The sequence below is a fragment of the Phascolarctos cinereus genome, unplaced genomic scaffold, assembly GCF_003287225.1.
Source record: "Phascolarctos cinereus isolate Bilbo 61053 unplaced genomic scaffold, phaCin_HiC Scaffold_4;HRSCAF=312, whole genome shotgun sequence".
In the NCBI taxonomy this organism is placed as follows: Eukaryota; Metazoa; Chordata; class Mammalia; order Diprotodontia; family Phascolarctidae; genus Phascolarctos; species Phascolarctos cinereus.
The window spans coordinates 711,602,538-711,629,349 of NW_027555847.1; the positions used below are offsets into that span (position 1 = coordinate 711,602,538).

At 51.2% G+C, this 26,812-nt stretch overlaps 1 protein-coding gene across 1 annotated transcript in view; it reads right to left on the reverse strand.

The window, feature by feature from the left end:
• The window catches only part of FOXN4 (forkhead box N4), a 40,614-nt gene extending 14,057 nt beyond the window's left edge, over positions 1–26,557 (reverse strand). Inside the window, 2 exon segments of the mRNA XM_078154386.1 lie at positions 18,390–18,478; positions 26,359–26,557. Coding sequence (XP_078010512.1) covers positions 18,390–18,478; positions 26,359–26,475 — 206 coding nt within the window. The 5' untranslated portion in view covers positions 26,476–26,557.
• Positions 26,558–26,812: the final 255 nt, after the last annotated feature.

Here is a 26,812-nt window from a genome sequence, read left to right on the forward strand (position 1 = left end):
AGCCTGTAGGCACACTCTTCCCCCTTTCCACCTACTTCTCTGGGGAAAAAATCATTAAATAAATCACACCCTGTGTGTGGAAAAGGCCTCACAGTCGTGGTCCCCACCTCTTCCTGGATCAACACTCCCTCCTAGCCACCAGCCCCAGCATCGGGGTATCTGCCCAGAAGAATGAAAGCCCCCTGAGGGCAGGGAATGTTTCACTTTTGTCTCTGTCCTGGCACCTAGCACAGTGTAAGCCTTAATAGAGCTAGTTAGCTAGCTTGCTTTCTTTCTCTTCCTTCCTTCCTTCCTTCCTTCCTTCCTTCCTTCCTTCCTTCCTTCCTTCCTTCCTTCCTTCCTTCCTTCCTTCCTTCCTTCCTTCCTTCCTTCCTTCCTTCCTTCCTTCCTTCCTTCCTTCCTTCCTTCCTTCCTTCCTTCCTTCTTTCTTCCTTCCTTTTTCTTTCTTTTCTTTCTTTCCTATCCATCAGTCTCTGTTCCTTATTCCTACCCACCTGCTCCATGTAGAAAAAGATACAACATTTACACTAATGTGGAGATCTTTTGCGGACCCTTGGGGCAGACCCTGCAAAGGCAGGGCTGGTCCCATGAGTCTTTGGGGCTTGGCAACCAGTAGCCTTGTTTACCTCTAAATAATGAGGCAGATTGGCATAGAGGGGAGCAGGTGCAGATCTCAGTTCTAGGTTCTGGGTTCTAGGCTCCCAGTCAGTCAGTCAGCAAACATTTATGGAGCGCTTCCTAGGAACTAGCCAGTATCTTCCCTTGAGAAGCTCATGCAGCCCTGCCTGGTCCTCAGAGCCACATCTTAATGAGCATTTCCAGAACATTTACTGGATCATAGACTCAGCGCTGGAAAATGACCCCAGAGGTCATTGAGTCCAACCCCCTCTGGGCCAGAGAGGTCCAAGGTCACACAAGTGGTCAGTGCCCGAACTGGAATTGAAACCCACCTCCTTCGACTCCAAAGCCTGAGCTCTTTCCTCCACTTCCCTGGATTATTTCTATAGCATTTTAAGGGGTTGACAAGTTGCTTTCCTCATAAGAACTCTGTGAGGTAGGTCATGCAGGTACTATTTACACCCATTTCACAGATGAGAAGCCCAAGGCTCACAGGCTTGCCTATGCCTAAGTATTACATGTTAGAGCCAAGAAACATACCTCGGTCACACACCTCCCTCCCAGGGTCCAGTGAGATAATGATTGCAAAGTGCTTAGCACAGTGCCTGGCACACAGTAGGTGCCAGGTAAGTGTTCGCTAATGTCACTGTCATCATCATCATCATCACTGACACCAAAGCCTGAGCTCTTCTTCCCTCCGCAGTCCACCTTCTTCCTAGAGGGCTGGAGCCCCTCAGAGGAAGATGACCAGGATGCTGAGAAGACTTGGGTCTTTACTCCAGTTGTCCTTTTTTTTTTTTAAGGCAATTGGGGTGAAGTGACTTGCCCAGGGTCACACAGCTAGTAAGTGTCAAGTGTTTGGTCTGAGGCCACATTTGAACTCGGGTCCTCCTGACTCCAGGGCCGGTGCTCTACCCACGGTGCCACCTAGCTGTCCCCAGGTGTCCTTTTAAAGATGTAAGAATAGACAAGACTGAGAAGGCACGTGGCCATTGGTTCCCCTCATTAATGGAATTTAACCCCTTCATATCTGCCCAACCTGTGTCACTCTTGCCCATGGACCTCCACAGGTTAGCCCCGTTGGCCCTCCCGACATGCTGGAAGGCACTCTTGTTTTCTCCTGACATCATGAGGGATGGCTCCAGCCTTCCTCCCCCCATCCCTCACTCTTCCTGTTCCACTTGGCCCAACGCACTGTCCATCTGCCCTCTCTGTCCCAGACATACACCTGTTTCTATTTAGCATGTAAGTTGACTAAGGAGACTCATGGGCTCTTCAGATCTCCTTGTTGGGGCAATTCGTTGACCTTGGTTAGATTTCCAATATGGTGACTTCAGTCAGTGTCAATGTCCTTTCTGTTGTGCATTCCCCATTTCCACTTCCAGTCACTTGTTTTAAGTAGTTTGAGTAGGTCATTATAGTTGTCCATTCCATTTTTTCTTTTCATTGTCATTCTTTTTTCTTGTTTCTTGCCAATTCTTATCTTATCTCTGAGAAGTCAATGGTCTGACCACATACAGACAGCTGATTCAGGGGCAACTCCCACATCAAAAGCCAGCCATGTGAGGACAGAATCCACTCCATTGGTTCTAACCATACCCAGCACCAACCAGGTCTAATTTTCTGAGAGTTGTCATGAGAGGGAGGCATGAGGCTCCTGGGTAATCTACAAGTCTGGCCTCTCTCTCACCACCAAGTAATAGTGCAATATTAGGTAAAATTATTTTCATGGTGGGCGCTAGGTGGTGCAGTAGATAGAGCACGGGGCTCGGAATCAAAAAGACTCATCTTCCTGAGTTCAAATGTGGCCTCAGACACTTACTAGCTGTGTGACCCTGGACAAGTCACTTCACCCTATTTGTCTCAGTCTCCTCATCTGTAAAATGAGCTAGAGAAGGAAATGGCAAAGCACTCTAGTGTCTCTGCCAAGAAAACCCCAACAGGGACCATGAAGAGTCAGACGTGACTGAAAAATGACTCAAAAACAACATTTTCATGGTAGTCTTTTTTGCAGATACCAGTATTGCTAAGTATGATGACCAAATGGCCTGGGAAATGACGATTCTTGTTGCCTCTGGACGATAAACTCAATCCTGCCAACCTTCTTTGTTTCTCCAAAGAAGATCAGGGTGCCATCTCTCCACTGAGCTGCAATTTCTCTCTTTCTTCTGCCTTTATTTACAGCAAGAACCTCAAGGTGGGTACCATTCAGCTGCCCCAGCAATGCACTCGCTCATTGTCACTGGGTAAGCACTTAAGAGGGCCACCAGTCAAATTCAGGTTTGTGATTCTCTGCCACCGTCTCTGCAGGAGCAGAGGGGGCTGCAAAGGCCTGAGGGCCATCTTGTATTTTCATTTGTTTCATAGGTCGCATGGCAAAAAAAAAAAAATTCCCAGCCAAGGGGCCAGCCCATTCGTGGGCTAGCCAGGTTGGCCTTCAGAAAACAGACCTGGCCTGTTAACCTGAGCCCTACCCAAAACTTTTCCAACATGGTGGAACCCACTAGAACTTCATGTTCCAACGGCAAGAGCCTTCAAGAACCCAGAACACACCCATTTGATGATGAGGGATCAGGGGAGACTTTGTTGGGGAGGAATAATAAGAATGACTCTCATCTCTTTACCACTTTGCAGTAGGGAGGGCAAATGTTATACCCATCTTGCAGATGAGGAAACTGAGGCGAGAGAGGAAGGGATTTGCCCAAGGTCGCACAGCTAAACAAACAGTACATCTGGGACTTGTGTTCTTTTTCTCTACAGCATCCTGGACCCAGTCACAGAAGGTTTCGTAGCAGAAACAGTTGGGGAGTTCAGTGCTGTAGAATGAGTGACAGCATTGGGTGGGAGGCTGGGGGAGATGACTTCAAAGGCTCCTACAAGCTCTGAGATTCTACAACTGTGGTCAGGTCCTGCCTCTTCTCTGGGCCTCAGTTTCCTCTTCTGTAAAATGGGGTGTTTGGACCAGATGGTCTCTGAGAGCCCTTCAGATCTTGGGATCCTGGGATCCCATGAGATGAGTTGCAGTGCTAGACTCAGATTCAAGAGTCCTAGGTTCAAATCCTACTTCAGAAACTTATTAGATATAGGACCATGTGAAAATCACTTGCCCTCTCTGACCATCAGTATCCTCTTCTGTAAAGTGGTGGTAATCAAATGAGATAATCCCAGTAATACCTGGCATTTATGCAAAGTCCATTGATCCTCCTAATCATCCTGTGTGAGGTGGGGGCTATTATAGGTGAAAAAGGCTGAGGGCAGAGAGGCGGCTCAGGGTCCTACAGCCGCTAAATCCAAGCAGGCCTGAAACCCAAGTCCTTACTCCAATCCCACCCTCTGGCCATTACATCCCACTGCCCTGCTAGGACCAGATGCAGGTAAAGCAAATTGGCCTCAGTGGGTGGTTTCCTGGAGAGAGAGCCAGCAGGACCTGGGTTTGAATCCTGCCTCTGACACATGCTCAGCCTCTCAGGCTCTAGGCACCTTTCCAAGTTGCTGGGGAGGTGCTGGGCTGTATTGCTGAAGGGAGCTTCTTCACCTGGGAGCTCCCCATGCCTACCGAGTCACAATCTAGACCCCATCTCTCCCTTAGCCTATAAACTTCCCCAGGCCCCAGATAGGAACATTTACTGTCTAGGATGGAAAACCTTTTGTATTCTAATGAAGAAATCGTGGATCAGAGGCAGCATGATGGTTCAGGGAAACGGCTGCTGGCTTTGGAGTCCAAGGGCCTGGGTCTGCCGGGCCCCTGTGTGAGTGAGGGTGAGTTCTCTGCCTCAAAAGAACACAGCCCAGAATCTCTCATAAACCCCCTCCTGCCTTTGGGGCCCCTCGGTAATCACCTTCTGCCCCTCACTACCTGCATGACCACGGGTAAGCGGCTACCCCTCTGCGGGCCTCAGTCTCCCCATCTGTAAAATGAAGGGAGTTGTACTAGATCACCCCTTCCAGCACTGACTCTTATGAATAATACCCCGGTTCCTAGCAGAGCCACAACTAGGCCTGAGCCAAGGGGGCTTTGCCCCAGGTGCCACGTTTGAGGGTGCTCAAGGTTTCTTCAGTCCTTCAGAAGCAGCACACAGTTAGCAAGAGGAATTAGTTGAAACAGAAAGCCACCAGATGGCTAGCTTCCTCTCCCTCACGCCAGACTTGTCCTGCCCTGTGGGGGTTGGGGAGGCTGCACAAAATATTCCAGTTTTAGGTGATTTCCACAGACAGCAGATGCTCAGATTCCCAGTGTGTTCCTAGGAGAGGCAGCCTGGTACCGGGGAAAGGAGGACCTGGATTCAAATCCCACCCACTACCTGTATGTTCTTGGGCAAATCCTTTTCCTATCCTGGGCCTCAGTTTCCTTCTCTGTCAAATGAGGGGTGAGAAGCAGCGCTGAGAGATGACCTTGTGACTCTGGGGCCCTCTAGGGCAGGTAGCAGGGGACCCTCTGAATGGGCAGCCAGCTCAGGGATCTACCACAGAGGGCAGTCAAGGCTACAGGCCGACCTCCAGTGCTTTCATCCAGGCTACCCGGTGTTTGGAGACTGGGCCCGTCAGTGTGCCAGGGTCAGGGGAGGCCTCTGTCAAAGCTGGAATGGGAAGTGGGCAAAAGAAGATGGTGGAGAAGAGAAGAAAGAAGAGGAGAGGAAATGAAGGAGGAAATGGAAGATGGAAGGAGGGGAGAGGAAGACATGGGAAGGGAGAAGGGAAGAAGGAGGAAGAGACGAGGGAAGGGAAGGAAGGGTGGAAGGAAGGAAGGAAGGGAGGGAGGAAGGAAGGGAAGGAAGGAAGGAAGGAAGGAAGGAAGGAAGGAAGGAAGGAAAGAAGAGAAGAAAGAAGGGAGGGAAGAAGGGAGAGAGGGAGGAAGAGAGGGAAGGAGGGAGGGAGGGAGGGAAGGAAGGAGGAAGAAAGGAACGGAGGAAGGGAGAGAAGGAGGAAGGGAGGGAGGGAGGAAGGAAGGGGGAAAGAGAGGAAGGAAAGAAGAGAGGAAGGAAGGAAGGAGGAAGGAGGGAGGAGAACCAGGGAAAGGCAAGGGAGGGAAACAATGGGGAAAGGCAAAGTCTGAGGCCAAAGAACAGATCTGGATTCTCCAAACCACTGACCCCAGTGGAGAGCTCTGTGTCGGCCTGATTTGATTAAAAGATTTTTCAAAAGATTAAAATGGCTCAGCATGGCATAGACTGACTACTTCAAGGCAGGAATAAGCCATTAAAAAAACAAATGGAGGAATTATAGCCCTTGCACTGACTGTCTAGGCCTAGGCCATCCACACACTGTGTGTTGGGAGGGAAACACCCAAGGGCGCCAGGGAGAGGGGCAGCAGAAGAGCCAGCAGACCCAGACTTGAGTCTGGCCTTTGTCGTGACCTCCCAGACAAGTCCATCCGCCTCCACAAGCATCAGCTTCATAAGACTTCTACCTCACAGGGTTGTGAGGGGCAAAATATAAAGTGATGCTAGAGATAAACTGGAGGGCCGTGGTGGGGGAAGGGGACAAGCATTTATTAAGTGCTTACTGTGTACCAGTCATTGTGCTAAGGGCTTCAGAAATAGGATCTCATTTGATCCATGGATTTAGGAAAGGAATCTTAGGGGCTTTCAAGTCTAAACCTCTTATTTTACATATGGGGAAACTGAGGCACAGAGGCATTAAGTGACTTGCACAGAGTGACACAGCTACTATTAAGTGTGGAAGATGGGATGTGCACCTAGGTCTTCCTCAAGCCAAGTCCAACACTCTCTACCTGGTATTGTCTCCCAAGACTTCAGTGTCCTGGTTCACAGTCCCCTCTACCCCCAACCAGAATGCCCTCCACTCTTCTTTCAGCCTATCCAGAACCTCCCCATATTTCCAAGGCCCAACTCAGTCTCTGCCTCTTCCAGGAAGCCTTCCTTGACTACACCAGCACACTACAAGCTCCCTTTTCTCTGGGCTCCTGTGGGCCTTCCTGTTCACACAGCTGACTATAATGCCATGTCCCTTCACTTTTCATGGTCTCCTCCTCATGTCCAGCTCCCCAAGGCCTTTTAGGGATCTACCACTGAGCTCTGACCAGAGAAGGGATTCGACATACATCCATACATACACACATATGTATACATACACACACACATATATGCACACATGTGCATTCATTCATTCTTCATTCATGAGTGAGGGAGGGAGGGAGTGATCCAGAGGGAGCCCGGGGTCTCTTCAGCTTCAATCTAAGCTCCTACATTCTGGGGTCCTGGCCATCCCCATGACTCCCTCTCAGCTGAGAGCCTTGAGAACCCCCTATTTTAAGAAGAAATGGAGGCCGTTCACCAAGAGCTCCCTCTTCTCCCCTCGTCCTCATCTCCTATCAGATGCCTTCTTCCCCTCTCTCCTCCCTCCCTCTGTCTCACATGATGAAGTGGCCTGACTCCTCACCACGGCCAGGCACTCACTACTTGGTCAAGAGGTCCCCTTCCATCTCGTCTCCTCCAACAGATTGCCCTCTGTCGTCCCCACTCCCTCACTTCTTTTCTTTTTTTTTCTTTTCAATGGGGCAACGGAGGGTTAAATGACTTGCTCAGGGTCACACAGCTAGTGTCAAGTGTCTAATGCTGAATTTGAACTCAGGTCTTCCCGACTCCAGGGCTGGCACTCTATCCACTGTGCCACCTAGCTGCTCATTTTCTTCTTCACTCATTTTCAATCTCTCCCTCCTGTCTACCAATGTGCCCATGTCTCCCTCATCCTGAAAAACCCTTCACTTGACCCTCCCATCCCGATAACTATAGCCCTAGGGCTCTTCTGCCCTTGGTAGGCAAACTCTTCCAAAAGGCCGTCTGCACTAGGGGCTTCCACGCTTTCTCTTCTCATTATCTTCTGAACCCCTTACAATCTGTTCCATCAGCACTGCTCTCAGCTGCTAAGTCCGACGGCCTTTTCTCGATCCTCATCCTCCTTGACCTCTGCAGCCTTAGACACTATCAGCCCCCTCCTCCCGGGTCCTCTCTTCTCTCTAGGTTTTCAGGCTACCGTCCCCCTCTCTCTCCTGGTTCTCCTCCTCCTCTCTAACCGCTCCTTCTCTGTCTCCTTTGCTGAATCCTCCTCCAGATCATACCCTCCAACCATAGGTATCCTTCAAGGGTCTGTGCTGGGCCTTCTTCCCTTCTCCCTCTATGTTACCTCACTTGGGGATCTCATCAGCTCCCATGGGTTTAATGCCTATGCCCATGATGATGACTCTCATCATGACCGAACTGCCCCAATCTCTCTGCTGACCTCGTCTCATGTCTCCAATCGCCTTTCAGACATCTTGAACTAGATGTCCAGCAGTCACCTTAAACTCGTTATGTCCAAAATGGAAATCATTCTCTTTCCCCCCTCAATCTTCCCCACCTCCAAACTCCCCTGTGACCGTCCAGGGCACCACCACCCTCCCAGTCCCTCAGGCTCCCAACCTAGGAGTCAGCCCGGACTCCTCCCTCGCTCTCACCCTCCAGATCCAGGATAGTGCCAAGGCCTGTCCACTTTACCTTTGCAACATCTCTCGTATACACCCACCTCTCCCCGGGCATTGTCGCCCACCCTGGTGCAGACCCTCAGCCCCTCGTGCCTGGAATACTACAATGGTCAGCTGCGGGGGGTCTGTCGGCCTCAGGTCTCTCCCTACTCCAAGCCACCCTCCATTCAGCCACCAAAACGATTTCCCTAAAATTCAGGTCCCATCATGTCACACCCCCCTCACTCCATAAACTCCAGTGGCTCCCTATGGCCTCCAGGATCAAATACAAAATGCTCCGTTTGGCATTCAGAGCCCCTCATAACCTGGCCCCCCTACCTTTCCACTCTCCCTCACTCCCCACACATCCTCTTCCATCCAGTGACCCCGGCCTCTGGCTGTTCCACAAACAAGACCTCCATCTCGGCTCTGGCCATCCCCTCATGCTTCCCCTCCTCCGCTCTAACCACTGACCTCCCTGGCTTCCTTTAAGTCCCACCTACAACCCCACCTCCTACAGGAAGCCTTCCCCACCCCCTCTTAATTCCAGCGCCTTCTCTACTTTATTCCTGTTGTCCTGTTTTAGCTTCATTGCACACATTTGTTTGCATGCTGCCTGCCCCTTTAGATGGCAGGCTCCTTGAGGGAAGGGACTGTCTTGGTCCCTTTTGTATCCCCAGCCCTCAGCACAGTGCCTGGAACGCAGCAGGTGCTTAATAAATGACTGATTGATCTAAGCTCCCTTCTCAGATATAACATTCTAGGTTCTAAGGACCTCCAACATTCCCTGTTCTCAGGCTCCTCCCAGCTCACACACTACCCTAGAACCTAAGGAGAGATGGCTCTGCCCACCCACACCCTCCTTCCACGTGCTTAGCCCTAGACATGCCAGGAACAGGAAGGGGATCCTGCCACGTGCCAGTAAGAAGACATCTTCGTTCTTAAACCAAGCTCTGCACAGAAGAGGAAGAAGCCCAGAACCGTGGAGTTCATCCAACCTCTCGTTTGTTACTGACTACAGGAAAGCCAAAAGGTGACCTTAGGAGCTAAACAGGCCGGGGAGAGGAGCACATTCTTAAATGCCTTGGAATCACTGAAGCCTAGGCTGACAGAGCAGGGAAAACAATGTCAGAGCTGGGAGAGGCCTGAGAACAGGGGATGTCAGAGCTGGGAGGGGCCTTAGAACAGGGGATGTCAGAGCTGGGAGGGCCCTTAGAACAGGGGATGTCAGAACTGGAAAAGGCCTTAGAACAGGGGATGTCAGAACTGGAAAAGGCCTTAGAACAGGGGATGTCAGAAATGAAATGCTAACTTAGAGACCATCTTGTTCAAGTGTTCTTAACCTGAGGTTTATGGACTTGTGTGTGTTTTTAAAACAAATTCCTAGAATTCTATTGCATTTTTCAATGTAACTTGTTTCCTTTCCAATCCCACGTATTCATTTTATGTACTTAAAAACATGACTCTGAGAAGAGGTCCCTGGACTTCCCACAACGGCTCAAGGGTCCAGGACACAAAAACAACAGTGCGTTTCTATAATGCTGTAAGGTTTGCAAAGCACATGATAAATATTAGCTTGTTTTATCCTCACGATAATCCTGGGAGAGTGCTGCTATTATTATTGTCCGCTTTTTACAGTTGAGGAAACTAAGGCAGGCAGCGGTTAAGTGGATGGCCCAGGGTCATGCAGCTGAGGCCAGATTTGAACTTAGGCCGTCCTGAACCCAGGCCCAGGGCTCACTGATGGCTGCTCTCAGGGCCAGCTGTGTTCCAGGGGTTACTCTGTCTGCCAAGCAGGCATGGGGTGGAATGAGGGCCCCACCCCTCGACAGACGGGAGGGGGTTTGGGAGAGACTGGTTCAGCAGCTCAGACCTGCAGGAAGCACGCGTACACACTCACCCATGCCCACATACTCTCACGTACACTCGCATGCTCACGCTCACTCACACCTATGGACCCTCACACATTCACACTCACCCATGCCCACATATTCTCACGCACACTCGCATGCTCACACACTTACACTCTCACACTCTCATTCCACAAACACGTAAACTCATGAAATGACCAATCCCTGTCCCCTATGCTGCATTACTCCAGCCGCCCTTCAGAGGGAGCCGCTGCCTCAGTGTCTCTTTCTCCTCGAGCCCGGAGCCTCCTGACCAAAGCTCAGGGAGATGTCTGGGAGGGCCAAGTGCTCACTGGCTCTGTCTGGCGTCACAGCAGTGGGGAAGGCCTTCTAACCCAAAGCTCAGAGCTCTAAAGCTGCAGGACCCCAGAGACCGTCCCATCTGGTGGCCTTTGGAGGAAAATGAGACGGGGACAGGGAGGAAGTGATTTGTGCAATGTCACAGGAAAGGAAGTGGCAGACTCAGGATCTGAACACAGGTCCTTGGAGTCCAAATGCAGGATTCCACTATACTGTGATGCCTAGCACCCAGAATGCCATTTCTAGAAGGTGCTAAGAATCCACAGTGTCAGAGCTGGGAGGGGCCTTAGAACAGGGGATGTCAGGGCTGGGAGGGGTCTTAGAACAGGGGATGTCAGAGCTGGGAGGGGCCTTAGAACAGGGGATGTCAGGGCTGGGAGGGGCCTTAGAGATTATCTAATCCAACTCTTTCATTTAACAGATGAAGACACTGAGGGGCCAAGGGGGGGAAGAGACTTGCCCAAGGTCACACAGTGGGTGGATGACAGACATCCCTCCCAATCCAGTGCTCATTTCCCTAAATTGAGCTTCTGGGTCCCAGGGCAGGGCAGGGCCCATCACCTCTAATGTCTCTAGGAACAGGAGCTTGGCCAGCAGCCAAGGGCCGTAGGGCCCTGATCTAGGGGAGTGGGCATTCACATGGGGAGCCCAGGGCTGGAGGGCTCTTCATCCCCCACCCCCTGAGCATCTGCAAGGCTCCTGCTGGCCCCGGGTGGAGGTGGCGGCGGCCGCCTCATCTGGGAAGGCCTTGAACCGGGAAGCATCCCCTGATTGCTCCTGAGAGGCCGCGGCTGCCCGGCCAGCTGCTGCCCATCCACTCCCTGCAGAGCAATTGAAGAGTAACGGCTGAGCCCCGAACAGCCCGATGGGGGGGAGGGGCCCGGGTGGGGGGCAGGGTCCAGAGAGCCAGAGGCGGGGGATCTATCGCTGAAACACAGTTCCAAGGACCGAGCTGCAGTGGAGCTCCCCAGCCAGACCTCGGGAGCTGCGTGGCTGGTGGCCAGAAGACCATGAGACTTCTCCAGGCTTGTGTCCAAAGGAAAAAGGGGATCGGTGCCTTCTCTCCCCCTTTGCCTAATAATGCATGAAAACCTGCTCACTGTACCAACCGTGCCGGTGGATAGCTCTTGGGGAACCTGCCTGGTGAGAAAAGCACTGGACGTGGAGTCAGGAAGACCTGTGTTCAAATCCTGCCTCAGACACATAAGCTGCGTGACGGTGGCCAAGTCATTCTCCTCCTCTGAGCCTCAATTTCCTCATCTGCAAAATGGGGCAGGGGAATGGACTCAATGACTGACCCTAAAGCTAAGATCAGCACTTGGCACAGCATCTGGTACACAGTAGGGACTTAATAAGTGTTTATCGACTAACTGACTACCTCGACATCTCTGATCAGCATCTGACACAGCGCTTAGCACACAGTAGGGACTTAATAAATGTTTGTTGACCGATGGACTCGATGAGCAGCTCTAAATCTACGGGGCTAGCACACAGTAGGTGCTTAATAAGTGTTGATTCCTGTGGCCTCTCAGGTCCTTCCCAGCTGTAATCTCTAATTCTCTGAGCTCCCGCCTGCAGAGAAGCCCAGGGAGAAAGAGGGATGTCGGGATGCCGGTGTTTGGGGCCCGGCCAGTCTTCCTGGAGATGCTCAGAATTCTCTCGCCCTGCACCCCACCGGCATCACCCTCAGTGGGGGGGAGCCCTGGGCTTGGAATCATTGGACCCAGGCGCTTTCTCTGCCACTCTGCTAGGCACGAGACCTGAGGCAAGCCGCCGCTTCACTACTGTGAGACTTAATTTCCTCATCTGCAAAGTGGGCATGATAAAACAACTATGGAACTCTACAAGACTCTGTCAGGTGCACGATCACACCAATTCAGGATTCACTCCAGTGGGCAGATCGCAGCCCCTCGCCCTGCCACGCCCCCTGCTGCCCATTCCATGCATGTTTGTCTCTCACGCGGGTATGGGGTGGGCTGGCGGGGGAAGGCCTTCCTCAGTTTCCCTACCTTGCATGTACTTTGTAGCGCCGTTTTGACCTCTATATAGGGGCACTCGTCTCCCCCAGTACAACGTAAGCCTCTGGAGAGTAGGGGCTATTTCATTCTTTGTATTCCCTTCCCCCCTCCCCACTCACTGAATACCTGCTGACTAGATGGCGCGGCTCGTCAATGATTATCCCGCTCTCTCCCTGCTGGACCACTCTCTGGGGGCCCCTCGATTTCAACTCTTTGGAGATGAGTGAGCTGAGTGGACAGAGACTGGGCACCCCCTCCGCCCCTTATAGCCTTAGACACACTTCCTCTTGGCACACAGAGGCCAAGTGACTTGTCCAGGATCACACAGTCAGGATATGTCAGAAGCCAGACTTGAACTCAGGTCCTGCTGGCTCTAAGGCCAGCTTTCTAACCACTAGGCAACACTGCCTGTCTGTAAGGGCCACGGCTTTATGATACACTGGTATAGATTAATTTATTAGAGCCCCACAGTAACCCCGGGGGGGGGGAATGCTCTGGGTGTTATTATGCCCATTGGGGCAGTCAGAAGACCTGCTGGTGACTCACACAGCTCAGAAGCCTCAGAAGTAGGATTTGAACTCAGGTCCTCTTGATACCAAGGCTGCCAGGACTTCAACAGCCACGCCTCCCAGCCTCTCGCCTAATAAGGACCCCTTTCTATAGCCTCCAAGGCTAGCCACGCTCTTTAGAACAGACACCAAGGGGGCAGCCAGGTGGCATGGTGGATAGAGCTCCAGCCTTGGAGTCAGGAGGACCTGAGTTCAAACCCGGCCTCAGACACATAACACTTACGAGCTGTGTGGCCCTGGGAAAGTCTCTTAACCCGTGTCTGCCTCAGTTTCCCCAACTGTAAAACGGGGATCATAACAAGGGCTGCTATGAGGATCCAGTGCCCTGTACATAGTAGGCATTTAATAAGTGCTTGTTCTCAATGATAGTAAGTCCCTTAACCCACATCTGCCTCAGTTTCCCTAACAGTAAAATGGGGATCATAATAGCACCCACTCCGCACCAAGGATTGTTATAAGGATCAAATGGGATAATGTTTGTAAAGGGCTCAGCACGCTGCCCCGCACATAGTAGGCCCTTACTGAATGCTTGTGAATCCTTCACGTAGAGCCTATGAGAGGTTCCAGAGGCATCATTAGCCCCATTTTACAGATGAGGAAACTGAGGTTCAGAGCGGCGGTCACACAGTTATTCAGGACCAGAGGCTGGATTCGAACCTAGGTCTCTCTGACTCCGAGGCCAATGCTTGGCCCTCTTACTCCAGGATGGCATATTGCAAGGATCCACGATACTACCAGGGTGGGCACCTCTAACACAGAGCCCAAACGGCACAGCAGAAAGGGCCTTGGGTCTGGGATCCAAGCACTGGGCCTCATATTGAGGCCTGCCACTCCACCAACTCTGCGTCTTCGGTCGAGTCAATGAAACGCTCTGGGTCTCCGTTTCCCCACCTGTAAAATGGCCCAGATGGCCTCTGAGGTCCCTTCCAGCTCCAAGCTCCTGAGAGACCCTCTGAATCCCTTCTGGTCTGTGGGCCTTGATCCGGAGAAGCCCAGAGGCACCTCCCAGAACCTACGCTCCCCGTCACCCTCTCTGTTGGGGTTCTGTGGCCAGCCCTCCGGGGATGGCCTTCTGGACACCTTCTGGTCTGTTACCAGGTCCCGGCCTGGAGACCTGTGGGGTGCACATTGCCAGAACCCACAGCCACCTCAGTCACCTTAGAGGCAGGCAGCTGGGCTGGGCACGAACCCTGCCTCCCAAGCCTCCCAAGCCTCCCGGGCATCTGGATCCCTCTCCTGGCCCTTCCGCTCCTGCCCCAAGGCCTCAAACAAACCGCCTCTCTCCATTCCAGCCACTGCGGCGGCTTCCTGTGGAATCAACTAGCTGTGTGACCTCACTCCCTCTCTGAGCCTCAGTTTCCCCATCGCTAAACGGGAATAATGACACCCTTCAGACATTACAGGCTGGCTTTGAGAAACTGCTTGTAAACTTCAGGACTTCCAGGGGGCCCAGAGGATACTAGGCCTGGAGTCAGGAAGGTCGCTCGCATGCTTACTAGCTGTGTACCTCTGAGTTACTTAATCTCCGCCTGTCTCAGTTTCCTCATCTGTAAAATGGGGATGATAATAGCCCCCCCCCCCGGAGTTGTTGTGAGGATAAAATAAGATCATATTTGTAAAGCGCTTTTCAAAGCCTTAAGATGCTATATGCGTGGAGCAGCTAGGTGGCACAGTGGATGAAGCACCGGCCCTGAAGTCAGAAGGACCTGAGTTCAAATCTGACCTCAGACACTAACTGACCCTGGGCAAGTCACTTAACCCTAATTGCCTAAAAAAACCCGCTATATACGTGTTAGCTATTATTACCAAGTTTTATTCTCAAATATGGGCTAATAATATTAGCTAGTAATAGCAAACATTTCTAAGTTTTGCAAAGTACTTTACATAAATTAACTCACGTGATCCTCATCACAACTCTGGGAGGAAGGGGCTACAATCATCACCATTTTACAGATGAGGAAACTGAGGCAGAAAGCAGTGAAGTGACTTGACCAAGGACACAGAGCCAGCAGGTGCCCATCTACATTGGTGGGAGAGAGTTTTCTCCCCAAGGGAGTTAGCTGAAAACACTGTTGATGCCATTATCTTATTATTATTAAGCTGAACTATTCGAATCAGGTTTGTACTATATACAGGCTGTTGTGAGGATAAATGAAGAGAATGTATATAAACTGCCAGACAAATGTTGGGGGTCCCCAGGTCTTTTCTAGCTTTGAGAGTGTGACTGTTTAAGCACCTACTATGGGCCGACAGAGAAATAAGGCACTGACTCTGCCAATAGCAGATTCTCTTCCATAAAGCTAGAGGCAATCAAGGAATAATCCCACTCATAAAGGGCTTGGAGATCCTCCTAGCTTAGGAAAGCTCTCAGCCCTGCAGCTGCTCCCTGTCCTCGAGCAGGGAGTGGGGACTCAGACACGTCTGAGAAGGGGGAGAGAGACAGACAGAGAAAAGAGAGATTGAAAGACAGAGACAGAGAGAGACACAGAGACAGACAGACAGAAAGACACAGAGAGAGAGAGTGAGACAGAGAGAGAGAGAGAGAGAGAGAGAGAGAGAGAGAGAGAGAGAGAGAGAGAGAGAGAGAGAGAGAGAGAGAGACGGAGACAGAAGGGGGAGGGGTCTCGGTTCTGCCTGGAGAGTTCCATCCTCAGAGCTCTGAGCAGGGGCAGATGGCCAGTTTTCAGCAGCCTCACCCAAAGCTAACACTGAGCTCACCATTAATTTGCTGTGTGACCTTGAGCATATCCTTTCCCTGGACCTCTGGCCTCAATTTCCTCCCCTGTGAGATGCTGAGATGAAGCTCCCAGGCTGCGCTGCTCTGACAGTCTGTGTTCAGAGACCCCTCCCCTCCCCGTTAGACTGTGCACTTCCGGAGGACAGGGGCTGTTCTGGCCTTTCTGGGCTTCCCCACCACCTGGCACTTAGTAGGTGCTTAATGAATTCTGTTGCCCTGACTTCACACACCCCACATTCCTCAGGTCTATGCTTCCTTCCACCATCCCCTTCTCCTCCATGCTCTTCCTTAATTTGTTTTGCTTCTGGCCCAAGGCCCCTGTGGGGCAGAGATGGCTGCTGCTTGGCCCATGCCCAGGCTGAGTGGGGCTGGGATTCACAGGACTCAATCTCCAGCGACCCCAGGCCCCCTCCGGGCCCCATCGGCCTCCTCCTGCTGCTAACTGGCAGCCCCAGGTCCCCCCACCCCCTCCCGGGGCAGGACCCACCGGGGCAGACAGCAGGACAGTAAACGGAGCTGATCAGAGCTGACAAGTCCATTCATCCCCCAGCGCTTGGCGCTCCCCAGGCCTGCCGCAGTCCCCCCTGACCCAGTGCAACCTTCTCTGCCAGGAATCCCCGGGGCTTTCCCAGGGCTGAGGTGGTGGAGGAGGAGCCAGGTCAGGGGGGAGGCCCCCTCCAGCCACTCGGTCTGAAGGCCTGCACTGTGGCTCCCATGAGCAGAGCCAGGCACCCCTAACCTCCATCTCTGCTCCACCAGGATGACTTGAGGCAGTCACTCCCTCATTCCTGGCCTCAGTGTACTCATCTGTAAAGAGGGGATACATCTGCTAGGGTCCAAAGCTCCAGGAGACAGTGGAAGACCCCCAAATTCAGCCTTGGCTCTCTCATCCATAATCTGCTGGGGTATTTTGGGGGGTCGTGGGAGTGGTTCAGTGAAGGGTCTTTGGAGATCAACTCCCTCATGGGTGTTGGGCAGAAGTCTAGGGACCCCCTCTCAGAATCATGCATTTAATTGCATAAGCCAAAATACTCTGGATCACAATGGAGGCTAATTATATGGAAATGCAGTTATCCATTTTTAAAAAAATAAATTTATAGGCCCCAGGTTAAGAACCCCCAATGAGTAAAACCTTCTCACTTCAAATCCTCCCTCTGCCTGGGGTTCTTCTGTCAAATGAGAATGTTGGACGAACTGACCCAAGAGCCCTTCCAGCTGTGGACCTAGGGTCTGATGAGCCCAGAGCAGGTCAGGGACTTGTCTAAGGTCATACAGGTCAGGCAAGGGGCAGTCCTTGGGAGTTCAGGGCCACTGTCTCCAAATCCAGGGTCTTTTCATTAGACCAAGGCATTATTGATCAGTTTCTGGAGGGGGAATGGGCTTGAGAAAGAAGACCTGTGTCCTTCTTCTGGGCTTGTAATCTCTAAATTCGACACCTGAATGACCTTTAGGTCCAAAGGTGCATGCTTCCATAAAGTGAGCATGAGCTGGGCCCTTCCGAGTTCTCCACGGTCAGTCTATGGGGTGGGTCCTGTCCCTGTATCCCTACTGTGAAAACATATTTGTACACACACACACACAACACACACACACACACACTCTTCACCAACTTCCCTTTTGCCAAGTCTTTAAGAAGGTGGAGAGAGGAAAGTCTGAGGGGTGTCTGTGTGGGGGAGGGGAGAAGTCTGATCTCTCACCCAAGACCCCAGCCCAACCCCCACTCCCCACCCAGGGGAAGAGAGGGAAATAACTCCTATTTCTGTGGCGCCTTCAGGTTTAAAAGCCCCTTCTCTACAGATGAGCAGTGCAAATACCATGCCCATTTTACAAGAGGAAACAGTGAGTCAAGGGATTATAATAATAATAGCAGCTAACATTTACACGGTCTGTAAGGTTTCCAAAGCCCTTTATATACATTATCTCATTTGATCCTCTCAAGGGAGGTGCTGTGATTATCCCCATTTTCCAGATGAGAAAACTGAGGCTAGAGGAGGTTAAGTGACTTGCCCAAGGATTGCATAGCTAGTGAGTACTGGAGGCACAATCTGAACTCTATGCCCAACTGGAAGAGGTCTTAGCCACCATCTAGCCAAGGCCATTCGTGTTTATTTGTTTTTTAAACTGAGGGTAAAACTGAGGCCCACAGAGAGGGACTCATACATGTACTAAGGAGCTGAGCTGGGATTTGAACCCAAAGCCCTCTAATCACTCCCAATGATCGATTTGGTGCTGGACACACACTTGGAGGAAGCAGCTGGGACCTGGTTCGAACCTTTGCATCTGGACTGCAGGGTCTTCCTGCTACCCCCAACAAGGTTGTCTGGGGCTGCCTGCCCCCTAGCCCCCCAATCACAACAGGGTGTTCTCTGCTGCCCCCAGACCTTGGAGGGAAGGGGCAGGGAAGTGTGCTGTGTCCCCTACCCTGGGGGCTACTTTGGGGGCATCCCTGTCCCCCAAAGCTTTTTAAAACACATCAGGAAATGCTCTAATTGCCCCAAGCCTGGAGGACTCCATAGAACCCAACACAGAGGCTTCAGGACCAGCTTGAACACAGGACAGGGGAGAGTTTCACAGCTGAGCCTGAAAGCCCAGTTTGGGGAGGAACAGGATGCCTTTAGGAGGCTGAATCCCCAAACCTGCAGCTCCTTCAGTGCTCCCAGCATTACCTCCATGGGCTAGCCACAGTAAGCAATCACCATGGGAGGGGTAGAGATCACAGGATTTCTGAACCCAGGCTTTTCCCATGTAATTTGCAACAAAAATAAAACAATCCCTCACCTGTATTCCTGCGGAGAAGGGTGCAGATTTTGCCCTGAATTTCTAAGGATTCCTGACATTATGGTTGTGATGTCACTTTCTATCATCTCCTTGGGGGGAAAAAAAGACAAAAACTTGGTTAGGGAGGTGATCCAGATGGGAAACAACTCAGCTGTTCAAGAGAAAGGATCTGCAAGAGCTAGCAGTGTGTGTGTGTGTGTGTGTGTGTGTGTGACAGAGAGAGGGAGAGAGAAGGAAGGAGCAGGGAGAGAAGAAATCAAGGAGGAGACAGAGAAGAGAGAGGAGAAAGAAGTTGGAAATGAGTGGGAAAGAAAGAAGGGAAAGAGAAGGAGAGATGAAAGGAAAGAATAGGAAATAAAGAATAAAGGAAATTAGAGAGAAGGAAAATGGGAGGGAAGAGAGGAAAAAAGATGAAAAAGGAGAAGAGAGGGAGAGAGGAAAGGAGAAAAGAGAAAAAGAAAAAAGGAGAGAGAAGAGGAAAATGGGTGAGAAGAAAGGGCAGAAAAGAGAGAGAATATGGGAGGGAAAAGAAGGGAGATTAGAAGAGGGCAAAACACTTGAGAGACCAGAGGACAAAATAAAAAGGAGAGAGGAGGAAAAGAGAAGGGAGAGGAGAGGGAGAGAGAGCAGAGGCAAGAGGAGAGATGAGAGAAGGAGGAGAGAGAGAGAAAGAGGGAGAGGAAGAGATGGAGAGGGAGAGGAGAGGAGAGGGAGGGGGAGAGAGAGGAAAAGAGGGAGGAGAGAAAAAAGGGAAAGGGGGGAGGGAGGGAGGGAAGGAGAACAGAGGAATGAGAGAAAAAGAGAGGGAGAAGAAAGAAGAGATGGAGGGGGGAGGAAGAGAAAAAAGAAGGGGGAAGAGAGAGAAAGAGAGAGAGGGAAGCCAGAGATTGTGAGGGAGAGACAGAGGGAGACAGGCAGAGACAGAAAAGGAGAGGGAGGGGGAGAAGCAAGGAGCTAGAGCGCGCACTCCCAGGGTCCCTGGACGCCCCCCACCCACAATTTTCAGAGCCTCACTCCACCTTTGAGAAGTCAAGTCAAAAAGTGTTTATTAAGCTCCCACTATATACCGGGCGCGGTGCTAAGCGCTGGGGATACAACTAAAGGAGAGACACAGGTTGTACGCGAACCAAGGACCACCTGGAGAAGGGGAACCGGGCTTCCTCGTCCCTAAGGGCGGATCCCGGGCAGGGACAGGAACGTCACCACGTGAAGATGTTCTGGAATCCCCGGACCCCCAGGGGCCCGGTTGTCCAGTCCATGCCTCTCCGCCCCTCGCCCCACATCTACCACCCGCAGTATACGCGGTTCCCACGCAGAATTCTCAAACAACGAGCGAGCCGGCTCCGTCCGCTCGGGAAGGCAGGCTGGAGGCGCACCGGGGCCCGTTGCTATCCCGACAAATACAAACACTGCCTGCTCCTCTGCGGAGCGACAGCGGCACCTGCGAGGGCACGGTCTGGGGCGGGGAGTTCTTTCCAGCAAGCCCGAAATGCATCCAAGGGGGGAGCACTTACAGCCAACAGGAAAGACCCTTCTCCCTCAAAAAAAAAAAGCCTCTAAAAAACAACCCCCAAATCCTATGCATTTAAAGAGCTACGATATGGTACCAATAGGTTTCCCAAAGCGCCGCGGATGATACGGACTCGAAAGAGAAAGGCAGACGCTCGGGTCAGATGCCCTCCTTGGAGCGCCCTGTAGCATCCCGGAGAAGTCTGCACGAAAGCGCCCGGGGCCGTGCAAACCCGGGCTCGCCAAGCGGGAAAGGAGCCCGCTTCCCCGCACCTGCCCCACGGGCCAGATGCTGGCGTGGGGATGCAAGCACAGGGAACGTGGCAAAAGGCTGTACCTGATAGCGAGCTGGGCGGCGGCTGCGGCTGCACCTCTGTGGCCTCTAAGGGAATCCCCCTCCGCTCTCGCTCGCCCGCTCGCTCGCTCTTGCACACCCGGCTTTGCACGATCAGCCTCCCAACCGTTTTCAAATTTCCCTCTCAGGAGCTGTCCAGTCTGGGAGCATGCGCAGTGGGCAGAAGGGGGTGTGTGTGCTGGGCAGGGTCAGCTCTGGGGCAGGGTCAAGGGGATTGCCGCATTTCCCAGCAGTCCCCCCCCGCCCCCACCCTCAGCCTCTCCCGGGAGCGCCTGCTAGCAGCTTCTTGCAGGCGAGGGCGGGAGGGACCCCCGCTCCACCCCCCACTCCCACTCCCAAAGTAAAGAATGGGGAGGGGGAGAGCAAGAGGAACCTCCTGGGAACTTTCAGGGGGTGCAAGAAGCCAGGGGGGAACTGCAATAGTCTAAGGCAGAAAGTTGCCAAGATTCCTGATGCGCCCAAACTTTCCTTGCACCAGAGTCCGGAAGGAGGAGGAGGGGAGATGATCTCCAAGACCCCCTCCAGCTTTAAATCTACCACTCAATTCTTATCGCCCCAAGAAGGTGGGGTTGCAGGGCACCACCTGCAGGGCGGTGGACGGACCTGCCACCGAGCCTCCCTGCTCAGCGCCAGGTGCACCACCTGCCCCGGCCCCTTTAAGACAGCTGCGCCCGGCAGGTCCCGGCGCCAGCTCGAGGCTGGAGGGGGGGAGTGTTTGAGAGGGGAGAGCTCGCGCCGGACGCCTCCACCTGCTCCCGAGGGGGGGGGGAGCACGTCAGGGCAGGCGCTACCACCGCCACCTCCGCCCCCACCCCACCCCCGGCCTGCGAGGCCCGGGTGAGCCCGTCCGGCGCGCGGCGGACGCGGAGCGCGGAGAGCGTGCGGGCTGCTGCGGGGCCGGAGCGCCAGCCCGGAGGAGGGAGAGGAGGCGGGTGCTGAGCCGTTGGTGGGAGAGAGCCCACGCCCCCTGCCCCCCCCCCGGCGGCCTGGGCTCCGTCTCTTCCGCGCCGCTCGGCCCGCGCCTAGCCCGCTCCTCCTCCGCGGGAAAGGTGGCGGGCGGCGGGCCTGGGGGGAGGGGAAAGCCTGGGAGGAGGTCAGAGGTCGCCAGCGGACCTGGGGGGAGGGGCCGCGCGCAAGTATGCTGCGAGGCTCGGCGGCCTGAGCGCCCAAGGAGGCGGGGGGACTCCCGGGGAGTGAGGGACGAGATTTGGAGGTCACAGGTCACCAGCGAACCTACCGTGGTGTGGAAAGGAGGTGTTACGATGCTTACAGCAGCATCTGTGAGGCCGTTTATGATTGCCTTAGACGCCGGTGCTTGTGTTCCCGGGAGGTAGGTGCTACTAGTATCCCCGATTTGCAGATGGGGAAGTCGACTGAGAGGAGGTGACTTGCCCAAGGTCACAGAGCTAGTAAGTGGCCGAGGTAGACTCCACGCTCAGGTGTTACTGACCCCAGCCTAGTCAAATCAACAAGCATTCTCGAATCACCCCTCCTGTGGATGCGGCACTGTGCTCAGGTGCTAGGGGTACAAAGACAGGCAAAAACCATTCAAATCTGGCCTCAGACGCTTGACACAGTGTGACCCCGGGTAAGTCACTTAACCCCGATCGCCTCACCAACAAAAAGGCAAAAAACAGTAGAGCTGTCAGTCTAGTGGGAGAAACAAGTGTACAAACAAGATAGAGGATCCAAATGCAACACTCATCCCGGCTGCCTACGGATAATAGTGAGGATTTGTGAAGTGCTTTACGCGTGGCATTTCATTTGGACGTTAAATGAGGTACCTGCAATGTCTCCATTTTACAGATGAGGAAAGAAAGGAAGGCAGGGAGAGGTGGGGGCATCATGCAGTGTTATCGCTCCTTAACAGATGAGGAAACTGAGTCAGAGAGGGGTAAAGCAACGTGCCTAGAATCACATCGATGACCCCTATCAGAGGCACAATTAGATGCTGGCCTTCCTGATTCTAAATCCAGCACTTTTATCTGCCACGCCACACCCTGATGTCTAATAATAACAGCCAGGAGTGCTTTCAGGTGTGCAAAGTTCCTTGTGATATAGATTTCATTTGATTCTCAGCACAGCCCAGGGAGGTTTGCTTGGCCATAGGATTTAGAGCAGGAAGGGATCCCAGAGAACCTCTAGTAATTTACAAGAGCAAGAGATCTGGGGGGGGAAGGGGGAGACTTGAAGGTCATAGGTCACCGGCAAACCTGAGATGAGGGCAGTGTTGGAAGCAGGTACTTGTATCTGGGATGGGCTTCTTTCCAATAGGGGTCATGTCATGCTTTGTGCTTGTATCCCCATCGCCTGGTGTGTAGGTACATATTGCTAAATCAACTTTATCTAATGTTCACATACACACCAGTCAGGTATGGAGTCAAGAACCTGAGGGAGAATCGGGAAAGACTGGTCACCAGGGAACCTAGGTTGAGGGGTTTGATGGAATCGGGGACACGCGTTCCTGTAACAAGATGCAGAACAGGAAGGAACCTTAGGGTCTAAGATCCTTCCTCTCCTTATCTGTTAAATGGGAATAGGATCAGTACCTTCGTACCAGGATTGTTGTGAGGCTTAAGTTAAATAATATATGTAAAGTGCTTTATGAACCTGGGGCGTTATGTATTGTTACACACATACACACACACACATACACATATATATGTATATGTGCACATACATTTTATTTACATATATAGTATATTTTAATATACGAGTTAATTACATGGATATACAATAATATGTTATTCTTGTTTATTGCAAGCTATTTTTTGTTTTAGAGAGAGCCCTAAATAAGAGCAAAGAGCTGAAGGGGAAAGGTCTGAGGTCAGCAGAACCCGAGGGAGGCAGTGGCGTGGCTGAATGGCAGAGGGGAAGTTCAGGATTTTAGGGTTTAGACTGGGAAGAGGCCTTAGAGAATGTCTTAATTCAGCTCCATGCCTACTCCTGCACTCGTCTTTGAGTGGTCTGGGGGTGAGCGCTGGGCGGTGGAGCAGAAGGTGAAGAAAGGTCAGCAGAGAGCCAGGAAAAGCAAGGTGGGAGTGGGTGCAGGCACAGAACAGTCATCAGTCATAGTACCCTTAAAGATCATCCAGCATCTAGCCCAGTTCTGAGCACGTGAGGGCACTTCATAAATGCTTGTTGACTAATCCAGCCCAGTGAGGAGGGAGAACTGAAGGTCAGAAGACAAAAGCCAACCTGGCACTGGGGAGGTAGTAGGGTCTGTAGGTCTGGGCACCTCCTCCCAGTTCTGTCCCTCCTGGTCAGAATGCAGTCCCTCCCCTCCCCTGCTTTTCAGGGTTTAAGCTCATGTGCCTTCTTTGGAAAAGCCTCCTCAATCGTCTGCAAACTTATCCTTGTACATGTGGCTTTCTCCTAGTAGCAGAATCTTGGAGCAGAAGGAAGGCAAGCCAGAAAGACCTGGGTTCAAGTTCAGATAGAGACATACACTCGCTGGAGGACTGGGCCAGGCACTTAACCCCTTTTGGCAGCTCTCCAAGACCAGGGTGGGGTAGGGGTGGGGGTTTTAACCCTTAAATAGATTTCAGGTCAGTTGAACTTGGATGGGGAAACAGTTACATCTTTATTTTCTCTGATCTTTTTTGCAGTCCTGTGTATTTTATGCATTTAAAAACATAGTTCTCAATGCAACTAAGATTAGAAGGAAGGTAGAAAATTGGGAAAGAATTTTTACAAGCAGTCTCTCTGATAAGGGCCTCATTTCTAAAATATGTGGAGAATTAAGTCAAATTTATAAGAATACAATTCATTCCCCAATTGATAAATGGTCAAAGGATATGAACAGACAGTTCTCAGATGAAGAAATTAAAACCATCTATAGTCATATGAAAAAATGCTCTATATCATTATTGATTAGAGAAATGCAAATCAAAACAACTCTGAGGTACCACATCACACCTATCAGATTGGCCAACATGACAAAACAGGAAAATGATAAATGTTGGAGAAGATGTGGGGAAATTGGAACACTAATGCATTGTTGGTGGAGTTGTGAAATGATCCAGCCATTTTGGAGAGCAATTTGGAACTATGCCCAAAGAGCTATAAAAATGTGTATACCCTTTGACCCAGCAATAGCACTTCTAGGGCTGTATCCCAAAGAGATCAAACAAATGGGAAAAGGACCCACATGTACAAAAATATTCATAGCAGCTCTTTTTGTGGTGGCAAAGAATTGGAAATTGAGAGGATGCCCGTCAATTGGGGAATGGCTGAGCGAGTTGTGATATACGAATGTGCTATAAGAAGTGATGATCAGGCTGACTTCAGAAAAACCTGGAAAGACTTGTATGGTCTGATGTTGAATGAAATGAGCAGAACCAAGAGAATGTTGTATACAGTAACAGCCACATTGTACAATACTAATATTGATAAACTTAACCCTTCCCAGCAATGCAAGGATCTAAGTCATCTCCAGAGGCCTCGTGATGGAAAATGCTATCCACATCCAAAGAAAGAACTGTGAAAGTTGAATTACTATTTTTTTTCTCTTTTGTTGAGTTTTGTTTTCTCTTTCTGATGGTTCTTCCTATTGGTTTTAATTTTTACTAACATCACTCATGTGAAAATACGTTTAATAGGAATGTAAATGTATGGCCTATATCAGATTGTGCGCCCTCTTGGGGAGGGTAGTGGGGAGGAAGGAGGAGAAAAATTTTAAACTCAAAAGCATAGGGAAGTGATTATTGATAAATCAAAATAAATTAATAAAAAATTTTTAAAAATAAAAACATGATTCTGAGAAGGGGCCCATCAGCTTCACCGGACTAACTGCCTGAGGGGTTTCTGCTACAAGCAAGGTAAAGAAACTTACTTTAAGATTATAAATTGCAGGGGGCAGCTAGATGGTGCAGTGGATAGAGCACCAGCCCTGGATTCGGGAGGACCTGAGTTCAAATCCGGCCTCAGACACATAACACTTACTAGCTGTATGACCCTGGGCAAGTCACTTAACCCCATTGCCTAGCAAAAACAAACAAAAAAACCCCCCAAAGATTATAAATTGCAGATATACATTGGTAGAGGTTGTTTGCTCACCTGGGAGCTGCCCATGCTAATGAAATCGAAGCTGTCCTTGTCCTGTACTCCAGGCTTTAAGCCACACGTAAGCTCCTGGAGGGCAGGGCGTGTTTTTTTCATTTTGTCTGTATATCTCCAGCACTTAGTATGGTGCCTTGCACCTGGTAGGCATTGAATAAATGCTTCCCATTATGGATTATGTGACCTGGAACTGATGATTTAGGCTCTCTGGGCCTCTTCATCTAACTCTAATGGTCTGATCCTTTGAGGCTCAAGGCCTAGGCAGAGCTGGAAGGGACCTTACAGAAAACCTAGGCTAATCCCTCCCATTTCCCTCCTCCAATTTAGGGAAGAGGTGGGAAAGGAAGGAAATAAGCATTTATTAAGTGCCTACTATGTGCCTGGCACTGTTCATTTACAAATGAGAGGAAGAACTGCATTGTGGGTCCCCTCCAACGAGTCCAGTGGCTTTATTCAACTCTATTATGTCTGTTGTCACTGATTCTGTTACCCTGCCTGCCCTTGGGGCCCTGTATTTCGAATCAAAAGCCTGGCATTGGAATCCAGCTCTGTACTTACTACCTAAATGTCAGTCCTAAGTAAGTCATTTCACCTCTGTACCCACCCACCCCTGGGTTTCCTCAGCAGAAGGAGGTGTTGGGTTAAATTGCTTCTGTGGACCCTTGTAGCTGTACATCTCTGATTCTGTCATGCCAGAAGCCCCGTAGGATCACAGAAAGTTAAGAGCTGGAAAGGACATTGAAGATCACCGAATTTAATTAGATATTACAGACAGAAAGAAAAGGCCAGAGAAGTGAAGTAACTAAGTAGCAGGACTCAGTCCGTAACCCAAGTAATCCAGCTTGGAAGCTGCTTCTTTGTGCATAGCTTCTGGTGACCCATCCCCCTCCCTTGGCAAATGTCTGGGAGAAGTAGAGTTTGTGAGAGATTTGTCATTGTAATCCTACCATGTCTTGAATTTAACGAACACTCCATCCACAAAGGCCAGGTCCACCTCCTGTTCCAATAGTGTTTTACTGACCACTGAGAAAGGAGCTATTTTACCTCTCAGAGTGAGGACTGTGGGCTTTAGTTTATCCTAACTGATGGCTTGGAAGCCTTTCCCACCATCTGTTTAACCAGGAGAATGACCCAGGGCTCCCGGGATAGGCACAGTTTCATTTTTCATTCATCAGAGTGGCAGCAAGGAGGGGAAACCGTGGGGCAGGGATCCTTGGCCGAGGTCCAGTTCACTGTGAATTCTCTTCTCAGAGAACCTGTAGTCCCTGACTGTTCCTTTTCCAGAAATAAAGAGACCACCTTTCACTCCCTGGAAGAAGAGGTATATAAGTGTTAAATTAAGGTTGTGAAGGCAGCATTTCCATTTCTCCTTTTCATATATCTCAGCTTCATGCATCCATACAATCCATTCTTCTGCCTGGCATGAAAAACATCTTTGAACTTGAGCAGGCAACAGGCACTTTTTATATTAAGTACAGAGTAAGCTACAAGCTCTTTC